The sequence below is a fragment of the Natrix helvetica genome (assembly GCF_964273705.1).
Source record: "Natrix helvetica genome assembly, chromosome: 2".
Taxonomy (NCBI): domain Eukaryota; kingdom Metazoa; phylum Chordata; class Lepidosauria; order Squamata; family Natricidae; genus Natrix; species Natrix helvetica.
In genome coordinates this window covers 157,742,149-157,768,484 of record NC_138552.1, presented here as the reverse complement: position 1 = coordinate 157,768,484, position 26,336 = coordinate 157,742,149, and the positions used below count along the sequence as shown (strand labels likewise).

Sequence of the window (26,336 nt, the reverse complement as noted above, 5' to 3'; positions counted from 1 at the left end):
TTCTTCACTATAAATGAGGTAGCAGCTGTGTGAACATTTCTGTGCTCCTTCTTTACTAAAATCCTGGCCAGGCTATTGACTGAGCAAGTATTCTAAAAGGAGCTAATAAGATTGTGTTCTTTTTAATATTCAGGATTCATTTTGCTTAGTATAGGGAGATTGTTTTAACTTAAACTAACAACGAGCTGACAATTATCCAAATTAAATTACAGTAATTGTCAAAATGTTGCAAAATCATCAAACATTAGCCAAGATCTTATGAGATGGTTCTGAAAAATATGCATCTTAACATGAAGTCAAGATGACAATATAAGAACTCATGAAAATTTTGCAGTTTTGTGGGATCTCAGGGCATAATTGGACCAGGTAATTTTACCAAAGATATGGTTAATCCTTAGTATTTAATTTTCACAATATATTTCTAATCTTGGTCTCAGAAAATCCAAATATTCTATCCAATAGCAATAGCAGATTATATACTACTTCACAGTGCTTTACCGCCCTCTCTAAGCAGTTTACAGAGTCAGCCTATTGTCCCCAATAATCTGAGCCCTTATTTTACTGATCTTGGAAGGATGGAAGGCTGAGTCAACTGTGAGCTGATGAGAATCAAACGGCCAAACTGCTGGCGGTCAGCAAAATTATCAATGATCACTCCTTTGGGCAACCCGTGGCAACCGCAGGTGAGTGGGACTACAGCTGATCTGATCTTGCTGGAACTCTCACTAGCTGGAACTTTTGATATTACCAATTATATTATTTTACAGAACCATTTCTTGGGATTTGGAGTTGGGGGCATTGTTGTGCAGTCACTTGCCTGCTTTTTGAAAGAGAAGTTCCAGTCAATAGTAGTGCCCTAGTCCTCTCTATTACAGGGTGGCCCAAGGTTGACAATTATTTCATACCTATGGTAAGCTTTTGTGTAAGGTCACCCTCTGTCAAAAGGTCAAGTATCATCAGTATACAGATAATAGTTGTATATGTCGTTCCTGGGCTAAAGAGGAGATGAGGTGAAGTCTTATCTCAGTGCCAGAAAATTGGGATTAATTTGCCTTGGGAAATAGTTAAGCCATGAGAAGAACCTGCCTGTGGGTTCGATTGTTAAAGTCGTTCCTTGAAATACTGAGTTGAAAGGGTATGTGTGTCTCTATTGTTTTTTTAATAGTTGTATTTTAATATGGTTTTAAAAATTATTTTCTAAGCTGCTTTGGTCTGAGTAGTACATAAATTCTAGAGGAAGGAAGGAAGGAAGGAAGGAAGGAAGGAAGGAAGGAAGGAAGGAAGGAAGGAAGGAAGGAAGGAAGGAAGGACTTCACTATGGCATTATGTATGCCAGCATGCCAAGAAATACCTGCCATGGTCCTTGCTGTGTTCCCTGCACTTTTGGAGAGTCTTGTCCAATAATGATTTCACAAGAAAAATAATTTCAGGCTTAAAAATCTAAGAAATGCACCACAAGCAACTAGTTTGTGCTTACCTTTTTTTCGGGCGATTCTATTATTTTCCATTCATTCAGTTTCATCTGATGCAGTTCATCAAACTTCATACTGACGTCTTCAATTGAGAGTTGTAACAAGTCCCAGAATCCTGCCAGGTCCTGTGAAGTTGGTCGGGGCATAGCACTGGGATCCTGCCATATTCAACGAACAAACAAACAAACAAAAAAAACCCAAATGTCATTTGTTTGAAAACTCGGGTGTAGAACATATTTGGCATTATATAAATGGTCATATGTTAGATGGAAGACTCAAGCCATTGAAGTTCGGCTCCTTGCTGAATGCAGAAGTTCAGATTAAAACATACCAAATACTTTATTTTTTGCTTGAAAACATCCAGGAAAGGGGGACTTCTCTCAACTTCACTTGGTAATTAGTTTGGCTGTTGAATTAGTCTTAACATTACAAAGTTTGTTCTACAAATGTTATCTTAAATCCATTATTCTGTGACCTTGGGTTGTTAGAACTGTCATAACCTTTATCAAGGTAAGGAAAGCGATTGATGAATTTCTTCTGAACGTCACTTCACCACCCATTGATGATTGCCTGCCTTAAATAAGTTTACGCACCTATCAGTTAGAAGGTACATAAGTCCTCTATTTACGACCGCTAAGTTTGGCTATTTCGGAACAAAGGTCTGGTATTTTGTTGAAACAATCTGTAGCACAATACCTAATTTTTCAGCCTAGTTGTTTCCTTAAATGAAGCTTGCTCTATCTGCTTTTGTCCACAAGAGAACAGTCTCGTGCTGCTGAACTGAATGTATCTCTAACAACATGTATGGCTCCAGACTAATACAATTTTCTCAAAAGGCATACATAATAAGAGAGATGCTTCATCTTGAGGCATCCTTAAATGTAATCTTACTCAGGAAGTTATGTATCTTAAAATAATAATAATAATTGCAGCAGACCTAAATAAACGGATTATGTCCAGAGGAAGACAGCTAACAGAAAGAGCCTGGATCACATTAGCACATCTGTATTGACTTACACAGTGCTTTGAGCTCGGATCTCATTACAATGGCAGCATTAATCTCTAGTAGCTTGGCACATGTAGAAAAATCTTGTTTCGGCAAAATGTGATATAAAAGGCTCTTAAGTCCATCTTTCCCTACCCAGCAACCTCAAGGCATAATGGATTTCAAAGACATCACTTGTCACTCAAACAATGGGATTTGCACATGCCTAAAGGTCATCAGGTAGGGAGACACCGCTTCAGAGGTATGTCAGATATGCATTTGCGTGTGAACATATATCTGTGCTAGCATTACAAATTTGTGAATGAAAGGAGGTTCGGCAATTTATCATTAACTTAGCATTGACATTAGTAGATGGTAATTAATGTAAGCGTTAGGTTTTACCAGTTTTTGATTTCTTTTTTTTTTCAAAAACTTTTTTATTTATTTTTAATTTTCAAAACAAACATAAAAATCCTCCTTCTTTACATACTGTAGAAAGTGTATCAGTTGGTTACAAAAGGTTTTTGGGCATCTCTTCTACCGTCATCAAGTATAATTCATATTAACTCTAGTATATTAACTCAAATGTTTATACATATTACCACTATCATACCTCCACTTTTATTTGACTATAATTGTTTAAACATCCTTCATCATAAAATATAGCAAGATTTAGTACATAACCACATACTGGCATTTCATTTACTTATTTATAAAATCCTCCATTAACATTAAATCCTTATATCCTATTCTAGCTAAATATCCATAATATTTAATAACAAAGTTTTATAATCCTCCTTTCCAAATCACTGTTTACAATTTACATCCAGTTTCCTTATATTATACCCATACATATATATAGATTATTATCATTATCCTTTCTTTATTTGGCTATATCCTATATCATAACATTTTCCCCCTAATGATCAAAACTTAACTGTGTCTAATTTAGTTCTATTTTTAAATTGTTATTATTATTATTGACCTTTATATATAATCCAAAAGGATTTCTAGCCTTCCCTTCACGGATATCATTCAATATTCATATCCAATTATTGCTTATTATAACACTACACATTGTATACAGTATTATCATTATCAATTTTTTATTTAACTATACTTATTATCACTAAATTTCACTAGGTTTAGCTAGTAATTTTAAATTATACTCTTCCATCTATCAACCTGTATCTTTCCAGTAACAAAACAATCTTATGTCCTCTGCCATTTGTGGTATCAATCTTCTAAGCTTCATGATCAGCTTTGTATGGACTACTCGTAAAACTCCTTGCTTGTAAGATCTCTCATATAATCCTGATGCCCTCTTTCTGTTTCGTTATTCCACTTGTCTTTAATTGTCAGCAATGTTATCCATATTTTTGCTGATAAAGTTTCATAGTCCATAAATTCTTCACTTTTTTCTTCTTCTATATCTTGCTCTTTGAAATAGATTTCCTCTCCATTTATTTCCTCTTTCAATATTCCATTCTTTGCATTTTCAAAAACAAACCAATTGCCATAGATATCAGCAAATTTAATTGCTTTATATTCATTTTCCACTTCAATTCTTTGGATTTTAATCCCCTCATTTTGCATTTGGTGAACATCATCAAATTTTTCATCACATTTTTCTGTTAGCTGTTCCAAATATTCCAGTTTTTGTTCAATTCTCTCATATGTATTTGTTAGTTTTAGTAATGCTGAAAATATTGTCTGCAAGCTTACAATCTCTATGTTTTCTTGACATTCTGCCATCTTAAACAAAAGTGCTCTCGCTTGGAAGATTTTTTAAAGTTAAAACATGGATTCACAAAGGCAGTTTCCCCCCCTCTTCTCTGGTTGAAAGCACGCTTCAAAGGGACATTTGGATTACCCCTATCGCTCTGTAACGAACTGTCAAAACAAGCTGTGAAGAAAGGGAAAAGTTCTGCTTGCACAAAGCTCCAATCAACAAAACCTCCCAGCACATAGCGCTTTTAAGATATTTCTTTTTTATATCTATTTTGTATTTCAAATTAGAAAAAGAGGTCCAATCTTTAAATGAATTTTAAAAAATACAGCGATGAAAGAGGAAAGCTTTGGTCTATAAATCACAGAGAGTCACAGAAAAAAAAGGTAGAAAAAGAAGACTTAATCCGTCCATTTTAAAAAGCTTGTAAAGATTCCATCCATGAAGATAGCATATAAAAAAATGGGATAGCCACTGTCCAGAACCGTTACAGGTTTAATTTCACTGCTTGATTCTTCTATTCTTCAATTTAAATCAATTTTTAAGTTTTTATAGGCAGTCTCTCTTTTAAAACAATAAAGGTTCCTCACCAGCATGGAAGGAATGGAAACACTTTCACTTTCCATTCCTTCCGTTTTGGGGCCACCCTGACTTCATCAGCCTTGACTGGATTTTTTGTAACCGGCTTGAAGAAATTTCTCTTGTTTCTTTCGAGGATTTTGCGATATCCCCGAGATCAGCAAGACGTATTCTTCCTGTTCACTATCTCTTCGGGACAGTTTAGATCCGTTTGGACTCCTCCAATGACAAAAGTGTCGACTGCGATCTCTGAGCATTGAGATCGCACGTTGTGTCTTCGCGACTTCAGCCCCGCCCCTCCTTTTTGATTTCTTAAAGAACAAAGTTTGGCCATTGGTCTGCATTTGGGTCTTTTTTTGTTTTTGTTTTCTTAATTTGCTCTGGATTCTTTTAGAACCTCCCCCAGATTCATAACAGGCATTTAATATACAGTGCTGCTGTTTAATATACGAATCAGGTTTGATCAGTTTTGGTTGGCTGGGATTCCTTTATTTATTAATTAAATTTATTAGCTACATTTATTATTTTTTTGGTCTTGTTCTATGAATGTAATTCAGAATAATATGTTCTATAATTCTATTAAATGGGCTAAAGATACCATGTTTGGAATTGCCTAGAGATTTATAGAACACCCTTCATATGAATTCACAGGCAAATTGTATTCAGACTCTACAACTTGGACTGTGTCCCACACTCTCTTCCTTTGGACAAGTTTAAAAAAGTTGGCTTCTGTGTTTCTTTTTTCAAAGGTCTGGTTTCAAGGAAATTATGGTTAAATGAAACATGCGTGCCTCAGCTTATTCAAGAATGATTCATCATCTACTTAAAAGGAGTTGAAATGTTTATGTTGACTGTCTATAACAATCTGGACAAATAACTTCTATCATTTACATTTTCCTTAACTCCTTGAATTTGTGAATAGTAGTTGACCCAGTTGTGTGGCAGCACTGGGCCTTTTCTGTGTTTTAAAGATAAATGCATCATGTTATCATGATGTATCTTCACATCCGCCATCTGAGACTCCTGTTGGCAATTACCAGCCTTAGATAGCAGAAGCATTTAGCAACAGCAATAGCATTTAAACTTATATACAGCATCTTTTGGGCGCTCATTTCAAACTAGGTCCTCATTTTACTGACCTCGGAAGGATGTAAGGCCAAGTCAACCTCGAGCCCGTCAAGATCGAACCCCAGGCTCTTGGCATAGTTTGCCTGCAATACTGAACTTTAACCACTGTGCCACTGGGGGAGATAGCACAACTCACAACAACATCTCATTACCCAAAATGATCACCTTGTGCATTTCCACCCTTTCTGTTGTTGTTTTTGAATGCTAATCCTACTCCTTTTATTTAGGAGCTCAAGGTTGCCTTCACACGGCTTCCTCCACTATTTTTTTCTGAACACCAAGAATCTTGTGAGGTCTGTTGAACTGAAAAAGAGTAATTGGCTCAGTCAACTCAGTGAGTTGGGTTACTACTACTACTACTACTACTACTACTACTACTACTACGTGACTTAACAACACTGGACAAGCTTGCAGACATTTCATTACCCAACCAGATAACTTTATCAGTGCTACTAAGTGTGGGATTTACTCCCTTTTTGTATGCAGTACCGTGCCCTGCCAGTGTTGGTAGGCATGCGGTTCAAAGCACTTTACAATTCTAATGTGTATGGAAAACTTACAGTTTTCACTGGTCATTTTAGGTCAGTAGTGAAGAACGTGTACAGAAAAAATGTGGAGAAGTAAAAAGAAAGGGTTAAATCCAGTAGAAGCTTTGCTTTCATAAAAAGTGCCTCTAATTGTATGGGCCGGATATTTTGATACTCGCAATGGATGTGGTGGAACTCTCTGGCATAACCTAAACCTTAGCAGCTACAAGGAGCTATAATTAGGAAAAAGTGAAATCAGGTATGATTTCAACATGCCCTAAAGCCACCCAATTGCCCTTGTATCCTGACTTTGGACACAGGGCTTATGTTCTGCCATTATGAGGCACATATAATTACTTGTGGACACAGGTTGTTGGAGGCAATATGCTGACTCTGTAAACTGCTTAGAGAGGGCTGTAAAGCAATGTGGAGAGGTATATAAGTCTAAGTGCTATTGCCATTACTTCTCCCCACCCACAGGTGTGGGAGAAAAGAAGGATGAGAAGGAGACACAACGACAAGAACAATCTGGCACGGGTGCCGATAATGTTAATTCTATGAATCAAAATCCAGCAATTGTAACTAAAGACTATGCCCAGTTCCATTTTATAGATATGTTTTCTTGAAACCTTGGTTAGGTTTAATCTTACTGGATAGCAAATTTCAAATAGACATAGACAGAAAAAAACGCTTTCTCATGCTGGTAAAGGTTAAATTGCAAATATTACTGAATGATTGATTTTAAATAAGACAGACTTGTAGGTCACATCCTCTAATACCCCCTCAAAATTTTATTTAGTTCTAGAAAAAACCAATGTAACAGTAACGTTGTTCTTTGCTGGCAATATTGACCAGCAGAAGCCTTCCTCATATCTAATTTAGCAATGAAACAAAGCTAATTATAAAAAGTATTGTGGATATTTAGTTTGGACAATAGAACATTTGATTAATTCTTGTAGTCTGTCAGCCTTTTAGATTAGCAGTTTTGGCTCCTGATTAACATAGTCCATGGGAATTTGGGATTTATGCGAGGGGAATACAGTTACTGATTGAAGCCAAGAGAATGCACCACTAGTTCTCATTTCCAAAATGATTTTGGTTATTAAAATAATTAGTGATATCATCAACAACATAATACAATATAAAATTACAATATAATAAACATACAATAAAATTATTGTAGAAGTGCATTTACCCACCTGCTAATATCCCTTGAGATCTCATTCTTTGCTTACAGTTTTTAACTACAAAGTTATTGCCTTTGACTAAAGTTTAAAACAACAGCAATGGATTTCCAGAGCTTCAAAGGGAGGCAAAAGCAGACTTTATATACAAGGACAAGGAATGGTCAAGGAATGGGAATTCTTGTTCCTCTGATTTGAACAATAACTTTCAAAATCCCCTTGGTCCAGTATATTCCCCTGTATAGTCCTTGCGCTGGAAAGAATGGGGAATCTATTGCAGGATGGCTAGATGAATAAGATAGATTACTATTTTTAATATTTTATAGACCAAAACAATCTGTTTTGGGTTGACTGTATTGCAAGACAAAAATTGATAGAGCTTTATAAAATAATCTTTGATGCCCCCTGAGTCCTTAAATGGTTTTGGATAAATTATGATTTATTCAATGTACTGAAGATTCATGCTCCATCATCCAGGGTAAAATTCCTGATTCCTTTTATTTTGATAGAACACATTTTCAAACATTATTAATGCATTTATAAAATAATGGAGTGCTTTTTTAAGACCAGTTTCTAAGTCGTGCCCTCACAAGGTGATTTCTAATATAAAAATGTATATTATCAAATATAAAAAAGATGCCAAACATTATTTCAATGCAATCTTATCGCAATCCTTCTGACTTTATGCCCAGACCAAGGCATTAATGCAGATCATGCTGAGTTGCAATGAATTCCCAGATGATTTTGAAATGCTCATCGGAGAACTGGAGCCTTCCTCTTTAAAGCTCCGGCAATAGGTACTGCACAACAAGATAAACAAATAATGAAGCTTCTATGCACAAGTTATGTGAGCAATTGTCTGCTTAGCAGATGTGGAATTAAATATCCTCTGATGGAAATTAATCTCCAGATGAATAATAAAATAGTAGCATTTAAAGTTTGAAGAAAAATAATAACTAACTTCAGTTATACTATGCAATGTTTAAAAATGCGAACTTACCAAATTCTGTTGACAAAGCCAATAGAATTGCTGGAATTTTTGCGACATTAGCAACTGTGCACTTCCTACAGCACTTCGAATCTTACCTAGAACTGAAGATGAAGGGTGAATATTAATTTAGATCTGAAGCTAGGAAACAACCAATATATTTGTATAACCAAGGCTTAATCTAGGGGAAAAAAAACATTATTCTTGCTTTGGTTCAATTCAATTCAATTAAGTGTGCAGGCTTTTCAAACTGTATTCAAGAAAGAAAATCAGCTCACCTTAAACAATATTGGAAAAAGCCACATGAGAAGCTTGAGAAAAGAAATTATTTTCTCAAGTTGCAAAGGAATCAAGGTGAAAGCATATGATCAAATCTTACTGTATACTGTTTCATCCCCTCAGAAAATAATGTAAAAATCCTGGCTGTATTACTAGAATCCCTATTCTCTGCAGATTTGTTTTCTATGGAACATCCAGGTGTTTCTGTCACTAACCTGTCAAGTTCAGTGTTTACCAGATATTCATGTTTTGTGTTGATTTAAAAAAAAAAACTACATGCAAAATATAACTGCAATTCCAGTCCCAGTGTAGAGAGAAGGATGGGCAAAAGTCTACCAAAGTCATTAACAGCTTTCCTCCTAACTCTGATGCACTGGATCCTTAATAGGTTCCTAGATTTGTTTTAGCCCAGTGGATTCTACTTGTTGTATCACATACAGGATATCTAGCTTGAAGTAGTTTAAACATTTGCAGGGATAGTATGGACCACATTTTTATATTACAGAAACTAGTCTTTAAAACAAAGAAAACCTGCTGAATTTTTCTAGATAATTGTTATTTATACATCAATTTAATACGCAGATATTAAGAAAAGAGTGGAATAATGAATTAGAGTTTGCATATTGTCTAGAAAAGGGGGGGAATGTCTTAATTTTTATAGCAAACTTGCCGATGGACCTAAAATTATAATTTATACAACAACAAAAAATATTTAGAATTAGAATTCATTGGACTCCATTATGTTTTTATATATATATAAAAAGGACTGTCAGAAACAGCATTTTGTTGGAGAGGCAATAGGAATAACCCTTTTTAAAAAACATGTTTCTACAATGTCTCATACTTATCACATTTTGGGAGAAAACAGTGGACTATATAAATATAAATGTGAGACAAAAGGTAAAATTTTCAGAGGATAATATTCCTTTAAATTATATACCCAGTACATTAAATTACACAATTGGACATAGTAATTGGATTCTCCATGCCTTTATTATGGCCAAAAGATTGATATTACACCATTGGAAAGATAAATGTATTGCCCCACTTATTAAAAGACCTGATAGCATTTGCCTCTTCTGACCTGATTGACTATATACTTAGACTTTGTATACATAGATATAATGAATATAGAATACAGTAGGTTAAAAACAAATATATTTATGTTATGTATTAGAAATATATACATACTTGAATAATATTTTTGTTAGGCAAGTATATATAGAATTTTAACTATTATTACAATGACATATATTTTCTTTGTTCTTAGTCATCTTTCATTTTTTTGTTAAAACACTTTTATATATTCAGTATATTACCATCCCCATTATATCTGGGTTTTCTCTTTTTTTTTCTTATTAATTAAAAAGCAAAACAGATAATTAAATATGTCAGAAATTAGTAAAGTGACAGGGGAGAGGAGAAGGTGATTAAAGGTTTAAAACTTACACTGACATTTTACAGGACTGTTTATGGCTTTGCATTTCAGTGATTTCTTATCTGTTCATCACTGGACGTGATACTTGGATGTCAAATGATTACTGAAACAAACTGCAAAATGGATCCACTGGGATGACTGTTGCACAGTTGCACAGGAGAAGAACATTGAGAATCCATTTTTCCTATTCTTATGCCACATTTTGAGATCTTGTTATATATTCAATTTATCGCTTATTTTCAAAAGTATTATTCTCAGAAGTGTTTTTTAAAAAGATATGTTTGTCCAAATCTAATTAAATTAATTAATTATATGTTAAAATTAACATATAATTAATTTTGAAAGATGACTTATGCAATAGACGATGTTTGAGTTATGTGGGTGCACACAGATACACATGTATGTAGAATACGCCATTCTTTATTGCTGAGCACCTAGCTTCAATATCAATTATGGACAAAAAAATAATCTCAAATTTATAATAGTTTTGCAAACTGTACAACAATCACCAAAGCAAGGGAAGACCATTGTTCTTCAACCAATAACAACCCTTCTTCTCCCATTCCTTTTTACTTTTGCCACAGGTTGGTAAAGAAAACCATATTCAGCAAAGGTTAAACAATTTCTATTTGGAACCTAAATTTTCTCCATGCCATTGGGAACCCTACACTGTAAAATAATGTTTCCTGTCACATATAGCTGAGTAACAACTAATGATACTGTACTATGAAGATGTGGGGTGTTTTCTTTTTGGGGGGGCAACGTTTCAAAGCTCTCCTTGTGCAATAATCAGTATCACATTTCTATGTAACCGCTCCAGAGAATGAATTACAAAAATATACTACTGGTGACACAAACTTTTCATATATGTCTTCTCTGATTCATTTCATTTCATTTCATATTTCATATTTCATATATGTCTTCTCTGATCACACATTATTAAGAGAAGAGTGATCCCATAACTTTGACAAAATTACATATTATCCAAAGAGCATTATAGGGTGACAATCGCCATCATGTCTGTGAAAATCTAACACCTCCTTTCATGGTGTAAAAAGGATACTTTACCAGCACCATCAACACAATCAGTAAGATTGTTGGTCCGAAGGTATGAATTGCTGATGCTTTGAGACTGGTATTTTCACTATCCCAGGTATACATTACAAGCACACAACTTTTAATCAAGGGACTACAGGTTGGCCATACTCTGTAAAAGCAACCTGACACATCCATTGAATCTGCAGTGGGGAATAATGAAGCAGTATTGTAGTGGGCTATATATAAGCATCAGCTTCAAAAGTATTCTCTTGAAACCGCACACATGAAAAAGTTAATTAACTGCACATTGCAGATGTATAATTAATAGGGATACATGGTCACAAGTCCTGGAATCCCACTGGCATGGATCTTAATGAAATTTGCACTCACAAAAAACTTCTGACTTTCAAGATGCATCTCTGCTTTGACTACTGCAAATGTTTATCGGGAGGAAAAAAATCACAGAGAAGAACAAGAAGCACAACTGAACTACAGTATTTGATAAATCACTACCTCAGAATTACAGGGTTCTATCTGACATTTTTGTTGAAAATAAGTTAAGAGTGTGACAAGGTTCTATATACCATGACTTAATTTTTTAACAACTTATTTCGTAAAATTTCTAAATAAATTCGCCACAAATAGCAAAATTACAAGGTTCTATTTGTGCTATCGCATGAAAACTCAGAACTACAGGGTTCTATTTGCAGCAGCCAATAGCTGTGCTTGGCTGCACCTATGTGACAGAGCAAGGATGGAGCCTGCAGCGCCTAGCGTTGCCTCTGTTTCTGGACATGTGAATACCAAAATAATGTCTCTTTTCCACGATATGGAAGTAAGTTCATACGTATATGAATCGAGTGGATCCGAGTATTTTCCAGAAACTGAAGATGACCAATCGGATATGGAACTTTTAATTGAAAATGAGTGAGTAGTCTGTGCTTTAAGACTATACCATTCACTAACGCTATTGCAATGCAAGCCCGGAACCCTGCGTTTTGATCCTAGTAATAATTGTGGCTATGAGTCACACTCAAATAAATATAATATAAATATAATATAAATATAAAAGAATGGCTGTATGTAGGTTCCAGCATATTAGCCTAAGCAGGCATAAGCCTTTAGTGAGGAAGATGTGGAGGAAGGAGATTGGTAGAATAGAGGCCTAGGCTTTAAAGGCCCATTGTGTAAGGGAGGCTGAGGCCTTAAAGGGGCACTGTGTGAGAAACGTTGCTTTTTGGTAATGCCACTTTAAATGGATAGCCGCCATATAAGAAATGTAAATAAAGGTTCTTAAATTTTGTTTGGTGTTAAATGTCAAAAATGCAAAAGTAAGATGGTGTGATTTAAGTTGACTTCAATAAGTAAATATTTTATTTTATTCTAGGCAAGAAATGGATGATGTTGCCAATCCTCCTACATCTACTGAGGATCAAGTAAACACTGACGCACCAGTAGTAACATTGAAAAAAGTTATGAGGAAGAGCCAGAGATGACCCAGAACTTGGACAGCCAATATTAGGGGGAAAAATGTCAAAGGGGGGAAGAAGATGTAAACAGACATGGGAAAACTCTACCTGCTAAAAAAATTAAGTCATGCAAGGACTGAGAAATATGCAGAGTTGCAAATTTGCTTGCTTTACAACAGTGACAACTGAGAAACGTGAAGCAATATTTAGAGCATACAATGCTATGAGCCTTAATGAAAGTTACATTACATAGGCAAAACTACACGCAGGGAATCAGTGCATCGTCCCACACCAAAAACAAAATCTAGGTGCAAATTCAGTTTTTCTACCATATGTACATAGGAAATGCAGCAATTCGCGTTTGCAAGGATTTTTATCTAGGAACATTGGCAATCAGTCAAAAGCCAGTGTACAACTACCATAGCCAGAAATATTTAGTAACAGATATCCCGCCTACAGACAAGAGGGTGAAGCATCCTCATAAGCAATTCTTTGCTACAGCCAGACAAACCGTAATTGAGCATATTAATTCATTTCTGAGGGTGGAGTCACATTATTGTCGTGCTAGAACTAAAAAAGAATACCTCGAATCTTCATTGAATGAACATATGAGCTGTATAAAGAAAAAAATAGCGGAACAGGAACTGAACCAGTCAAACACTATCAAACTGTATTCAACAATGAATTTAACCTGGCATTCCACGTACCCCAAAATGATCTCTGTGACCTTTACGAGGAACATAAAATTGCCTCTTCAATTGGGCAGGTAGAAGAGATGCTACAAAAGAAATATGATTTGCATATCCAACAGAAGAATTTAATGAGAGATCACAGACAGGAAGAAAGAGGAGACAAAACTAGGCTGGTAATATGTTTTGACATGGAGAATGTCATCTCTTTGCCAAAATCTGGTACAAGCAGTTTTTTTTACAAGTATAAACTTAACTTGTACAATATGACTACTCACACATCATATACAGGACAAGGGTACTGTGCCATTTGGACGGAATTAATGGGGGGACGTGCTGGAAACAATATAGCTAGTGCCATGGTACAAATTTTGGAAAATGTAGTGCAAGATCAACCACATGCAGTGCATCCAACATTAGGTAGTGACAGCTGCATTCCACAAAATAGGAACTCTCGCATGTCTTTTGCAATAACAGATTTTCTTTGGAATCACCCAAACATTGAGAGCATTGAAATGAAGTTGTCTGTACCGCCACTCTTGCATTCAAGAAGTGGATAATATGCATAGCATAATTGAACGTGCTACGCTACCAGCAGGATTCTTTTCACCAGTTTCTTTCCTAAGATTGCTGAAAAAGCCAAGCGACGCCAGCCGTTCAAAATCATACAGATGAAGCGCGCACATTTTAAAAATTACTCCATGTGTTGAAAGCAGTTTCAGTACAGTGATGTGCCGTATGCTACAGTATCACAACTAAAATTCATCCGGGTCCATTCAACAGTAAGGTTCAAGACGACCTTCGCTGTGGAAGATTGGAACACGGTCATCATCCGTGCCTTTGAAAAGAAGACGAGAAGTGTTTGCGGGAAACCTGCTTCCCCCAACACTGTTTGCCGCATCTGTTACATTTCCTGTGCCTAAGACAGAATTACAGGTACAAGCAGTATCTAAAGCAAAACAAGATGACATCAAATGGATGCCTAAAGTCAATAATGACGATTACTGCACCATTTTGAAGAAACCGTTATGCAAAACTTTCATTAAATAGTAATTCTCGGTACTAAGGCATGCATTTACATTCTTACATTTAATGCTGAACCTTCAAATAGTAATTTACAAGCATTTTATGGTAATAAAAACAAATTTGAGTTAATATCAAGTTGAATTCAGTGCTTTTTTCAAAAAAAATTATTGAACTTTGTAATTCTCATTTTTATGGTGAAACTTAGTGTGACAAGGGTCTATCTGATATTTGGAGCCTCCTGTATGACCCCAAGATGAGTCACCATCGGCCTCATTTTTTTTCTTTCATGCATTATTTGTTGGTAGTCTCACATACCAAAAGTTTTCCTTCTATGTACAATGGGGTAACCAGTACAATTTTTCAAATGTTTAAGACACTTTTCCCAGCAAATGGTCACGATGCATGTAGAACCCTGTAATTCTGAGGTAGCGAAATGCCATCCAGTTATATCTAAGAACTAAATTAACAGACACACAAGTACGGACATTTCAAATGCACAAATTTTCCTACAAAATCTACTAAGCACCCAATTTCACCATATAATGGCATCTGCCTTGAGTTGTCTGAAGGTTATAACATCTGCTTCTGAAGGTGCATTCACCTTGTTCATCTGTTGATTGACATGCTTTTCAATTTGTGACAAATTCCAAAATCTGTCATAGCAAATAAACAGAACAACAATGTTGGCACTAGCCAACAAAAGATGCCAACAAAAATCTTTGTTATTTCACATAATGTTATTACCCTACCCTACCACAAATATACACATTAAGTGTGATGAAAAAGCATGGAAGAGAGTGTTCACTGGAAAATTGAATAAGCTTACATGGGTTGACACACTGCCCCAATGTCTTTCCTTGCTGAAGTGATCCCCATTTCTTTAAGCATATTTTTATATGTACATTATATTTAGGCTACAGTTGGTAATGAGCCCAACTGAACATAATAGTGTTCAATATTCAGTAATACTTATGCATCGGATAGCATTGCAAAAAAAGAAAAGAATTTGTATCTTAGCTGGTTATTTCTTGCATGCTCTCTTGAAGTACTGTAACTACTCATGACAAGGTTTTCTTTTTTTGTATTGCAGAATTATTATATTTTTGTATATTGGAATAAAACAAAACTTGTATTCTAAGTAGATTAAGATGAACAGATTTATGGAGATTTATATAGCTGTTTTACGGACGCGTTTTTGTTTATCTTCAAAGAATTTGGAATGCTAATAGTTCAATTGATTTCATGTTAGAACGAAAAAGAGAAATATATATTACTGTTTGTTTAATTACATTAAAAACATGTTTGAAGAAATTCAGTCCTTTCAGGAAACAAAGCATCATTTATATAATTTCTATTTGTGCAACATTAAAAGGGGTTTAATAAATGTTTAGCTTTGAAAATGTATATTTTGGTTTAAAATGGAAGTCTATTTTATCTGATATAGAATTCAACTAAGATTGCTAGCTAATGAATGGGCTAGCATGGAAGAACTTCTGTCGAAAAACCATCCCTTCATTTACTTGCTTGCTTCTTGATTGATGAAGTTTTTCTGGATATTATTTCTAATATAGAGGAAGACGTGTTTATTTTTGTATTCAGGAGTAGAGCAAAAATTCTACAACTCTTTCTGTCCTGCTGCCTGTTTATGTTTTACATGGAAAGAGTGGAGGGCAATTTATATTGTAGCTTCCCAAAGTCAATGTCTTAGCACGAAACACAATATATCTCCCTTGTAACTTGTACCTATTAGAAAATGTGTTACTCTTATTGTAGGGCAAATTGAAACATTTCTTTCCTCAATCTTCCTATTCAATGTTTGTTTCTATTGACAGGAGTTTGGACTGTTGTTGATAACTGAATGAAAGACAGACAAGTCCTTACCTATAGAAAATAATATACAATAACTAAAATAGAATATAGTATGCTTACTTTTCTAATATAACTGATAAAACACCAGTTTCTAAAACAGTTTTTCCAATTTCTAAAAACGTGTGTACTGATCAGAACTGGAAATATGTCAGTCAATCAATCACTTCTACTATCGATACTAGTTCTAAGTATGATTTACATAACATGCTTTGCTCATATTTTAGTAACATTGTACTAAACTATTTATATTTATCTATTTACTATCTGCCCAATTCCAATGGAATCTGGACAGTATACAAAACTAGAAAAAAATATCAAATAAAATAAAAACATGGTATCAGAGGGACAGTCCAGATTAAAATAATCATATACAGAGCTAAATCAAACAAAACAAAACAGGGACCATTGAACTAACAATAAATATCAACCTTGAGCCTGGGACCAAAGCGAGGTTTCCGAAGCTTTCAGGAACTCAGAAAACAGGGTGCCTTCCTTGTCTCACGTGGCAATGCTGTTTATTTATTTATTTACTGTGCTTCTAGACCGCCCCCTCTCCCAAAAGGGACTCGGGGCGGTGTACAGTCCAAGTAGAGAATACATCACAATATAGAAAATAGATAAAATTAAATATGCAAAGTTAAATATGGAGGAGGTTAAAATTAGAGTTAAAAGAACTGTACAGCTAAACAGTATATATAAATACAATTTTAAAACCCCTAAAAATATAACACAGATTAACTTAAAAGCAATTCCCCTAAAATAACCAGTTAATAATACGTCTACCAGGAGGAATAGTTGTAATTATGCCAGGCCTGCTAATCGGAACAGGTGAGTCTTCAATTTTTGCCGGAAGGAGCGGAAGTCGGTGGTGGTTCTAATGTCGGGGGGGAGGTCATTCCAGAGGGTTGGGCCCATCACAGAGAAGGCCCTACTCCTCGGTGTCGCCCGCTGGCACTGCCTAGTGGACGGCACCAGGAGAAGCCCCTCCCTGTGAGAGCGAATTGGCCGCAGGGATGTGTGTGGGAGGATGCGATCCCGCAAGTAACTAGGTCCTGTGCCATGGAGCGCTTTAAAGATGGTAATCAAGACCTTGAAACGCACCCGAAAAACCACAGGCAGCCAGTGCAGCTCGCGCAGGAGAGGTGTTACGTGGGAGTACCTAGTACTCCCCATCACAGCCCGCGCGGCTGTGTTCTGGACTAACTGCAGTCTTCGGGCGCGTCCCAAGGGCAGCCCCATGTAGAGAGCGTTGCAGTAGTCCAGGCGGGACGTCACCAGTGCGTGAGTGACCGTGCGCAGGGCATCCCGGTCCAGTAGGGGGCGCAATTGGCGCACCAGGAGAACCTGGTGGAACGCCCCCCTTGTCACGGCTGCCACATGGTCATCCATTGACAGCCGGGCATCAAGGAGGACGCCCAAATTGAGCACCCGCTCCACAGGGGGCAATTGTTCACCCCCTATGGCCAGCGATGGAATCAGCTGGCTAAACCGAGGTGCCGGTAGCCACAGCCACTCAGTCTTGGAGGGGTTGAGTTTGAGTCTGTTGTCCCCCATCCAGACCCCGACGGCTTCCAAACATCGGGACATCACTTCGACAGCCTCGTTGGGGTGGTTTGGGGTTGAAATGTACAGCTGGGTATCATCAGCGTACAGATGATACTCAACCCCAAAACCACGGATGATCTCACCCAGCGGCTTCACATATGCGTTGAACAGGAGAGGCGAGAGGACCGACCCCTGTGGCACCCCACAAGTGAGTGGCCTCAGAGTCGACCTCGGCCCCCCTGTCAACACACATTGCGTCCGGTCGGAGAGGTAGGAGCCAAACCACCGCAAAACGGTGCCTCCGACTCCCATCCCCTCCAGCCGGTGCAGTAGGATACCATGGTCGATGGTATCAAAAGCCGCCGAGAGGTCTAATAGGACCAGGATAGAGGAACAACCTCTATCTCTGGCCCTCCAGAGACCATCGACCAACGCGACCAAGGCTGTCTCCGTGCTGTGCCCAGGTCGGAAGCCGGACTGGCGTGGGTCTAGATCAGTGTTTCTCAAACTTGGCGACTTTAAGTCCTGTGGACTTCAACTCCCAGAATTCCCCAGCCAGCTATGCTGGCTGGGGGATTCTGGGAGTTGAAGTCCACAGGACTTAAAGTCGCCAAGTTTGAGAAACACTGGTCTAGATAATCGGATTCGTCAAGGTGTCGTGGAAACTGCTGCGTCACCACATTCTCAACAACCTTCGCTAAAAAGGGAAGGTTGGAGACTGGACGATAATTAGCTAGCTCCGTTGGGTCGAGTGAAGGCCTCTTAAGTAAGGGCCTCACCACCGCCTCCTTCAAGGCAGTTGGTAAGGATCCCTCACTCAATGAGGCATTCACCAGGCCCAGAAGCCAGCCTCGAGTCACCTCCCAAGTTGCCAGTACCAACCAGGAGGGACACGGGTCCATTAAACATGTGGTGGGTCGCAGCCGTCCACGCAACCTGTCCAAATCCTCGGGGGCAACAGAATCAAACTCCTCCCAGAATGGTCTCACAAGACTCACTGTTGACGGCCCGTCCGGTCCACTGAGGGGGGCCCATCCGCTCCGGATCTGAGCGACTTTGTCCTGCAGATACTCCCCAAACTCCTCTGCTCTACCCTGCAAGGGCGCTTCCCGCGTCCTCTGCGATAAGAGGGAGCGGGTCACCCTAAACAGGGCGGCAGGGCGGTTATCAGCAGACGCAATAAGAGCGGCACAATATCTACGTTTGGCCGCTCTCAATGCCACAAGGTAGGTCCGTAAATAGGCTCTTACCTGTGTTCGGTCAGATTCGGAGCGTGAGGACCTCCACCTGCTCTCTAGATGTCTCCTATGGGCTTCATCACCCTCAACTCCTCGGTATACCAAGGAGCTCGGGTGGGTCGCTGCCGCAGGAGAGATCGCAAAGGCGCAACCCGGTCTAAGGCTCCAGCCGCCGCCCTATTCCAGGCAGCCGCTAGGTCCTCCGACCGAGCGCGGGTCAGGGCTACAGGTAACGGCCCAAGCTCCGTCTGGAACCTGTCCGGCTCCATCAGGTGCTTGGGGCGGTACCAGCTTGGACAGTCTGGTCCCGCCTCCTCGTGGTGGGGGGTAGCGCCAGGGAAGTCCAGCCGGAGACATGAGTGATCTGACCATGACAGGGGAGTAACAACTAAATCCCCTATTCCCAGATCACTCGTCCACTGCTCAGATACGAAAACAAGGTCCAGTGTGTGGCCTCCTTCGTGTGTGGGGCCCTGAATTAATTGGGTCAGGTCCATGGCTGTCATGGAAGCCATGAACTCCCGAGCTACCTCGGATGCTGCTCCCGTTGATGGCAGGTTGAAATCCCCCATAACCAAAAGCTTGGGGATCTCAACCGCCGTCTCCGAGATCAGCTCGAGAAGCTCGGGCAGGGCCGCTGATGTATAGCGAGGAGCCAAGTATACAATCAGCAAACCCCACTGCCTCCCTGGGCCCCATTTCACACCAAGGGACTCACACCCGGGTATCTGAGGAACAGTGAACTCCCTCGGCTCTAGACCTTCCCGTACAACTACCGCCACCCCACCACCCTTACCCAAGGCCCGAGGCTGATGGAATGCACGGAAACCCGGTGGGCACATTTCCACGAGGGGTAAACCACCCTCGTGTCCCAACCAGGTCTCCGTTATCCCTGCAAGGTCCAGCTCCCCCTCAGAGATCAACTCATTAATGAGGGGGGCCTTGTTGGTCACGGACCTTGCATTGCAGAGCATCAGCCGCAGAGTGGAAGATTCACTTCCACAGTCCCTCAAGATAGCATTTTATACTGGGGACCTGGACCACACCCATTCTGCCAGAATGTAGGGGGTGGGCAGAAACGATCGGAGACTCAAATGTATCTTAGATATCCAGGTCATAAGCCAAACAGAGCTTTATAGGTAAAAATCAGCACCTTGAATTCCACTCTGAAGCTGACTGGCAGCCAATGCAGCTGGCTTAGCAGTGGTGACACATGGGCACACCAAGAGGCATCTGTTACTGCTTGCACATCTGCTTTCTGAACAAGCCACAGCTTCTAGGTGGTCTTTGAGGGCACATTGCACTAATGCAATCATGAGGTGATCAGCGCATGAGTAACTTATCTGGATGGCAAAATTGTGATTGGTGGACAACAATTTTATTCAGAATTACTATTAAGCAGTGTACGAAAAGCTAGTAAGCCAAGAACATAGAAATAATAGAATCCATAAAATATGTTAAGCTTTGAAACAATATATATTTCTACTGGGCTTTTGGTATTAATTTGATCTATTTTTCTTTAAAGCCAGCAATATATAATGAAGGCAAGAGTCAAATACTTCCTAATCTAATTCTTCCTCTCTCCAAAAGCTTCGTGTATTGTGTTTTATGTTTGGAATCCCATCTGAATTCTCTTTCATACCTGGAAGTCGGTACTCACAAGGAAATATATTCATGTGATTTTATATAGAAATGTAGAAGTTTCAGCTTTTACAAGCAAAGGAAGTACACTGGGGAAGTCACTCTGCAGTGCAGTGGCATAGTGCATGGTCCTTCAAAATTTCCCTATTTTGTCCAACTCCAAAATACAATGTGATAACAGCCACAGTACAGAAGTGAATCGATTAAAAACTATAAGATAAAAATAAGCACTGAAAGATATGTTCTTACTTTCTTCAGAAAGATCATTTTCTTCTGCTTCTCTCTCCATCTCTTTACACCATCCTTCCATCCTTTTAGTTTCAGTATGTAGCAGCTTCATAAACCATGACCCATCCCGTCGACATGGAGACATTCGTCCTGTTTCAATGGTGTCCATGGATGGATCCAACCAAGGTTCAGGTGGTGGGAGATTGGAGGTGTCAACCTGGGTCCTATAATCTTCTCTATAACTAAAGAGACCTTGTGTCCGCACAGTTCTTACTGCACCATACTGAGTAGGAGTACTTGGCTCTGAATGTCGCTGGAAAGAGCCACCGAACTGAAGTCCCTTGTCCTCCATTGTTATGTGTCCAGGAAATCCTTCGAGTTCTAAATCGGCTTGAACAGCTGCCGTTACACTGTTTGAGCGCTTAAATCGTCCATGGCTGGAGAAAAATGGAAAAACAACACACTGATCCAAATATTGACAATATTTTGTTTATAAAAAGAAAGCACCATCTACATTCTACTATTTTCAGGGTTTTAAGAAAAGCTTTAGAAATATTAATAACAATGAATATAAAGATTGAAACACACAACATGAATAGACTGCAGTCTTTATAGGATAAATGGTTATTAATGACCCAAAACAAGATACAAATCAATATTACTCAAACTTCACTTGGAAAGCAAATGTTGATTTATTCTCTCAGTAGATGCTAGAAGTGTTTTGTAAATGCTACAGTGACGCATTATCACTAAACTCAACAGAAATAAATGAGTTAAAAACCATGAAGTTTAAAACATAGGGTGCAGATGATGTGGGTTTGAGAAAAGATTGTCATTGTTATTTGTAAACAATAGGTATCTGTGAACACATGACTATATTTGTGTGTTTCTCAACTTTGACAACTTGAAGATATGTGGACTTCAATTCTCAGAATTTCCAGCATGAAGTTGAAATCCACAGATCTTCAAGTTGCCACGGCTGAGAAATTCTGATCTTATGAGATGTAATGTAGTGAGGAGATGAATTCCCAGGAGGGAGGGAGGGGGTGAATTCCAGGGGAGTAAGAAGCAATTCATCCTAGATATTATGTGTGAGAGAAAGAGGGAGAAGACAGCTCTTCCTAGAGTATATTGTAGATGAGTTCTCAGTCTGGTGTCATAGATCCACTCCCAGACCCCTCTCCAGAGGCAAGTTCAGAGGAGGTGAGTTTGAGTCTGCAGAGGAAAGCGTCGAGCTGAATATTGGTCAGGATTGGGGCTCAGAGAAGACTATCCTGATGGAGCAGCCTCAGTTGGGTTGATCAGACTAGCGACAGGCTGAGGCTGAGAGAGGTGAACCTTAGCTGCAGCAAATTAGCCAGGAGGCTCCAGGTGAGGACCGAGAGCAGCTGTCGCCCCTTAGCAACGAAGAGGAGGTGGAGTCCACACTTGCTCCTGATCCAGGAACATGTAGAGCAGAGAAGAGACAGGCATAACACCAGTCAACTTTGCCTCTCATGTATTGGCTGCATCGGCATGGTCTACTTAACCCCGTCCTGAAGACTTGAATGCTGCTGGAGCAACATGCCCAGTTCTGTGCCTTGTGTGCTCGTGCCATATATCCTAGCAAGTTTGATTCCTGGATTGCTTTCCTGGACTTTGTGTGTGCCCTTTGGACTCAGTTATCCAGTGACTCTTGCTGTGCTGACTTGGAATCCAGACCCGCACAACAGGGCTGCTTTCCAAGGACTTGTTTGGGGCTGGTGGTTGAATAATACCTATATAACTCTTGCCACATGTACATGTCTATGTGTGTAGGAAGCAGGGCAGCACATCTGATAAGAATTTTGTCTACAAGTGTGGAACAATAAAGAGCTCCGCTTGGAAGAATTACCATGTGCCATTCTTGGTTTTGAGTCTGACATCTATACTATACATTGAGCAGACAAAAACATATACAGAAATGGCCCAACCTACCGTTTATCATCTTCCACTTGCACTCCAACCGAATGATACTCCCGTAAGCTTTTGCTATCGTTATCTGAATCAGTTGCTGCTTCCACCTAGTTCAAGTCAAAGGAGAAATTTTTTGAAGTGACAGTTGGAGATCATTTCTACCCACAGTGATTATGATTGTATGGCTATGCTGATGGGGAAAAAACAAAACCTAATGGCTAGCCCATCCCTTTGCCTTTGCCTTTCCAGGAAAGGCATGGCAGTGCAGGAGAATTATCAATGTTAGTGTTTAGTCATATATCTTTTGTATGGGGAAGAGCAGCAACCAGAGCATTTGTGGCAGAACAGAGATGAGGCCTCTGAGAATGTTTTTGCAACGTGCACAAAGCAAATTGCTATACAAACACTATAAACAGGATACATTTGGCATTTTATGAAATATTTTAGGCAGAGACCATAATTGCAAACAAACTAAAACATTTGGCTAACATCCATAGCAATGATTTCTGTAATAAACACATAAAGGATACGGAAAGATATGCAGCCATTAAGTAATAAATCCCAAGGATTTCAGAATGCGTGTATCTTTTTCCCATGTGATCCAAAATGTTTGGCCCTCTTTATATTTTATGTGCCCATTGTGGAAAACAGTAACAGAATCTGGCATCCATGTGCTAAGTATGAAGTGGGCTTTAAACAAAATGCAACATTAAACTAAAATTAATATTTGATGAAGGGAAAATCATCTGAATTATAGCGTTCCAGATATTTCTGGTCAAGGGAAATATTTAAAAGTGAAATAATATTTTGATTCCAAATACTGATGATGACAATAGCTTAGCTAAGCCAATCTGTTAAAAGATAGCAGTTGATTTTAAACCTGCTGATGTCAAAAAGTCTAAAATGAAGAATGACATACTGGCTTATTGGTTTACATTAAGCTGCATTCCTCCATATTACTGCTGGTTTACAAATTATATAAAACTGCTTTATAAATCAAATAACGTCTAAAATAAACAATCCCACTGTGAATGAAAATATGGATGTACTGCAAAATTAGTGCATAGTCATCTAATAAGCGTGCTTGCTGTGTCTTTAATCAAGTCAATATGGAAATAAAATTCTCAGATGTTCTAAATGCAGGTTTGACTAGAAAACCAAAAAAGGTTTATGAAACGCATGATTTGTGCATTGTAAACAAGATCCTGCTACTTGTATTTTTGGCAGCCATAACTGTTCTATCTTTTCTTCCACAGATTGCACTACTGCTGAGGGTTTGCCAGTGGCCACATAAATGATTTACTTGTAAACAAATAAATTTGGCTGATTTTGTGCTTCTAGTTTTATGGGCTATAGCCTCAGTGGGATTTGCTGAAGAAATGGCTGCAGGAAGTCTTTTATCTTACTCAGCTTAATTTTTTTTAAAGGAGACTGTACCTTTGACAAATAATGTTTGTCATTTACTGCACTTGAAAGTAAAAGAATAAAGAATGAATGCCAAATGCCTTGTTGCTATAGAGATTTGTTGAGTGTCTGTGTAAATTGTTAGGCAAATATATGATAGGATTCTGTACCTACACAATTCCAAATCAGTGAATAAAAAGATACTGTTCTCGAAAAAGGGCATTAAAGGGAACAAGGAAAAGAGATATTTGAATGATGGAACAAGAATATTATGATTAATTGTACAGAAAATAGATGAATCAAAGCATTTGATATGATCACAGCTTTGGACCCAGTCACAAGCTCTACACATAATAGATGAAAAAAAGCCCTTCACACTTTCTGAGGAATAGATTCAATAGGAAAGTGGTACTTAGAAACCCAAACTAGTGGACAATCTTCTAAGCCTTTCATTATCATTTACTAAAGCTGCATGCGCATCCTTACGAGAACAAGAAAAACCTCACTGCAGTATACTGCAGTGTGAATTATTTCACCCCTGTGTTTAATTACTGCGTAAGCCTATAGGGAATAGATGACCTGAACATTTTGCATTTATGCTAAACTGCATCCTTTCCATTAGACTGTAGCGAAGCCATTGGACAGAAGGAAATAGATGGATTTTTATCCAAGCCCCATGGCATTTCATAGGCATAGGCCTTTGAGTCTAATTGCTCATAGCTGCAGAAATAATTTTGGAAGAGTTCTTTTAAATGAGACATATCTAATTAAGAAACGCTTCATGGTATCTATTTAATTCAGCATTATTATGAATAGAATAGTTTTTATTTAAAGGGAACAGTAATTCCACCCTGCTGCCATATTGCCAGGAAGGAAAAGGTGAAAAATGCAATAGAACTGAACCTAATTAGGGAGGATGCCTACACAACATCCATGATTACCTTTAACTGCTTCTGAGAATCCTCATCCCTTAAATAGAATCTAAATTAAATTTAAATTAATTGTTGGTCCTTCCAAGAGCTTTTCAGCATCAGAGAATGGAAACCTGACAACCATATAAACAAATCCAACTAAACCAAACCAAACCAAACCAAACCAAACCAATTCAAGCAGCCATTCTAGGCTGATGTGGTTAGTTTATTATGATGTATGAACTTACTCATTACAGCCTAGTACTATGATTTTATGTGCAACAAACGTTATGGATCAATCCAGCTATTATTGTGAAGCATTAACAGGAGTGTCAATGGAGTGCGGTGTCAGAAAAGTTAAGATGGCAGGTGTGATCAAAGCTCCACCCTCTTTGATGCACAGCACATATCTAGAAAAGTGGCAAGGCTTGAAACTATGAAGACTTGCACACTATCTCGGCATTTTGGGACTCCCATATCCATGGAAACCCCTTGGTTTCATGAATTAACATATCTCCTTAGATACAATGATTTTTTTTTATTAAAATAAAAATAAACAGTGCTGTTCCTATAAATGGGTTAGTTGAAGCAGTGGACTTTATAACTAGCTTAAAACTGATTATTCTGACCAATGAAGCATCTCTTCCATGGTGTTTATTACCAGGAATTCTTCTTTCTATTTCTTATCACCAAATGTAAAGGTGATTTTAGAGATACCCGTGTGTTGCTAAAATAGAAGTATAGGCAGGTTCTGTGGAACCTCAAGATTTGTAAAAGTTGTGTTGCAGGTCAGACTTATAGGCACCCTTTAGCTTTTATTAATAATTTCTGTTGTAGTATGTGCTTAGAAATACTTCTTGTTCCACTAGTGGCATAACATCAAAGGAACACCAAAGGAAAAACTGTTACTAGTTCTATATTCTTTATAAGCTGGTTTTCTTAGAGCAGTGTTTCTCAAACTTGGCGACTTTAAGTCCTGTGGACTTCAACTCCCAGAATCCCCCAGCCAGCATAGCTGGCTGGGGAATTCTGGG

General features: G+C 38.4%; 1 protein-coding gene across 1 annotated transcript in view; it reads right to left on the bottom strand.

Annotated features, from left to right (window-relative positions):
* The window catches only part of DLGAP2 (DLG associated protein 2), a 195,721-nt gene that overhangs the window by 8,707 nt on the left and 160,678 nt on the right, over positions 1 to 26,336 (bottom strand). The window contains exons 9-12 of the mRNA XM_081945749.1: positions 23,009 to 23,094; positions 21,074 to 21,489; positions 8,605 to 8,696; positions 1,478 to 1,630 (exon numbers count right to left, since the gene is read on the bottom strand). Of these exons, the coding sequence (XP_081801875.1) occupies positions 1,478 to 1,630; positions 8,605 to 8,696; positions 21,074 to 21,489; positions 23,009 to 23,094 (747 nt within the window). The remainder of the gene's footprint in view (positions 1 to 1,477; positions 1,631 to 8,604; positions 8,697 to 21,073; positions 21,490 to 23,008; positions 23,095 to 26,336) is intronic.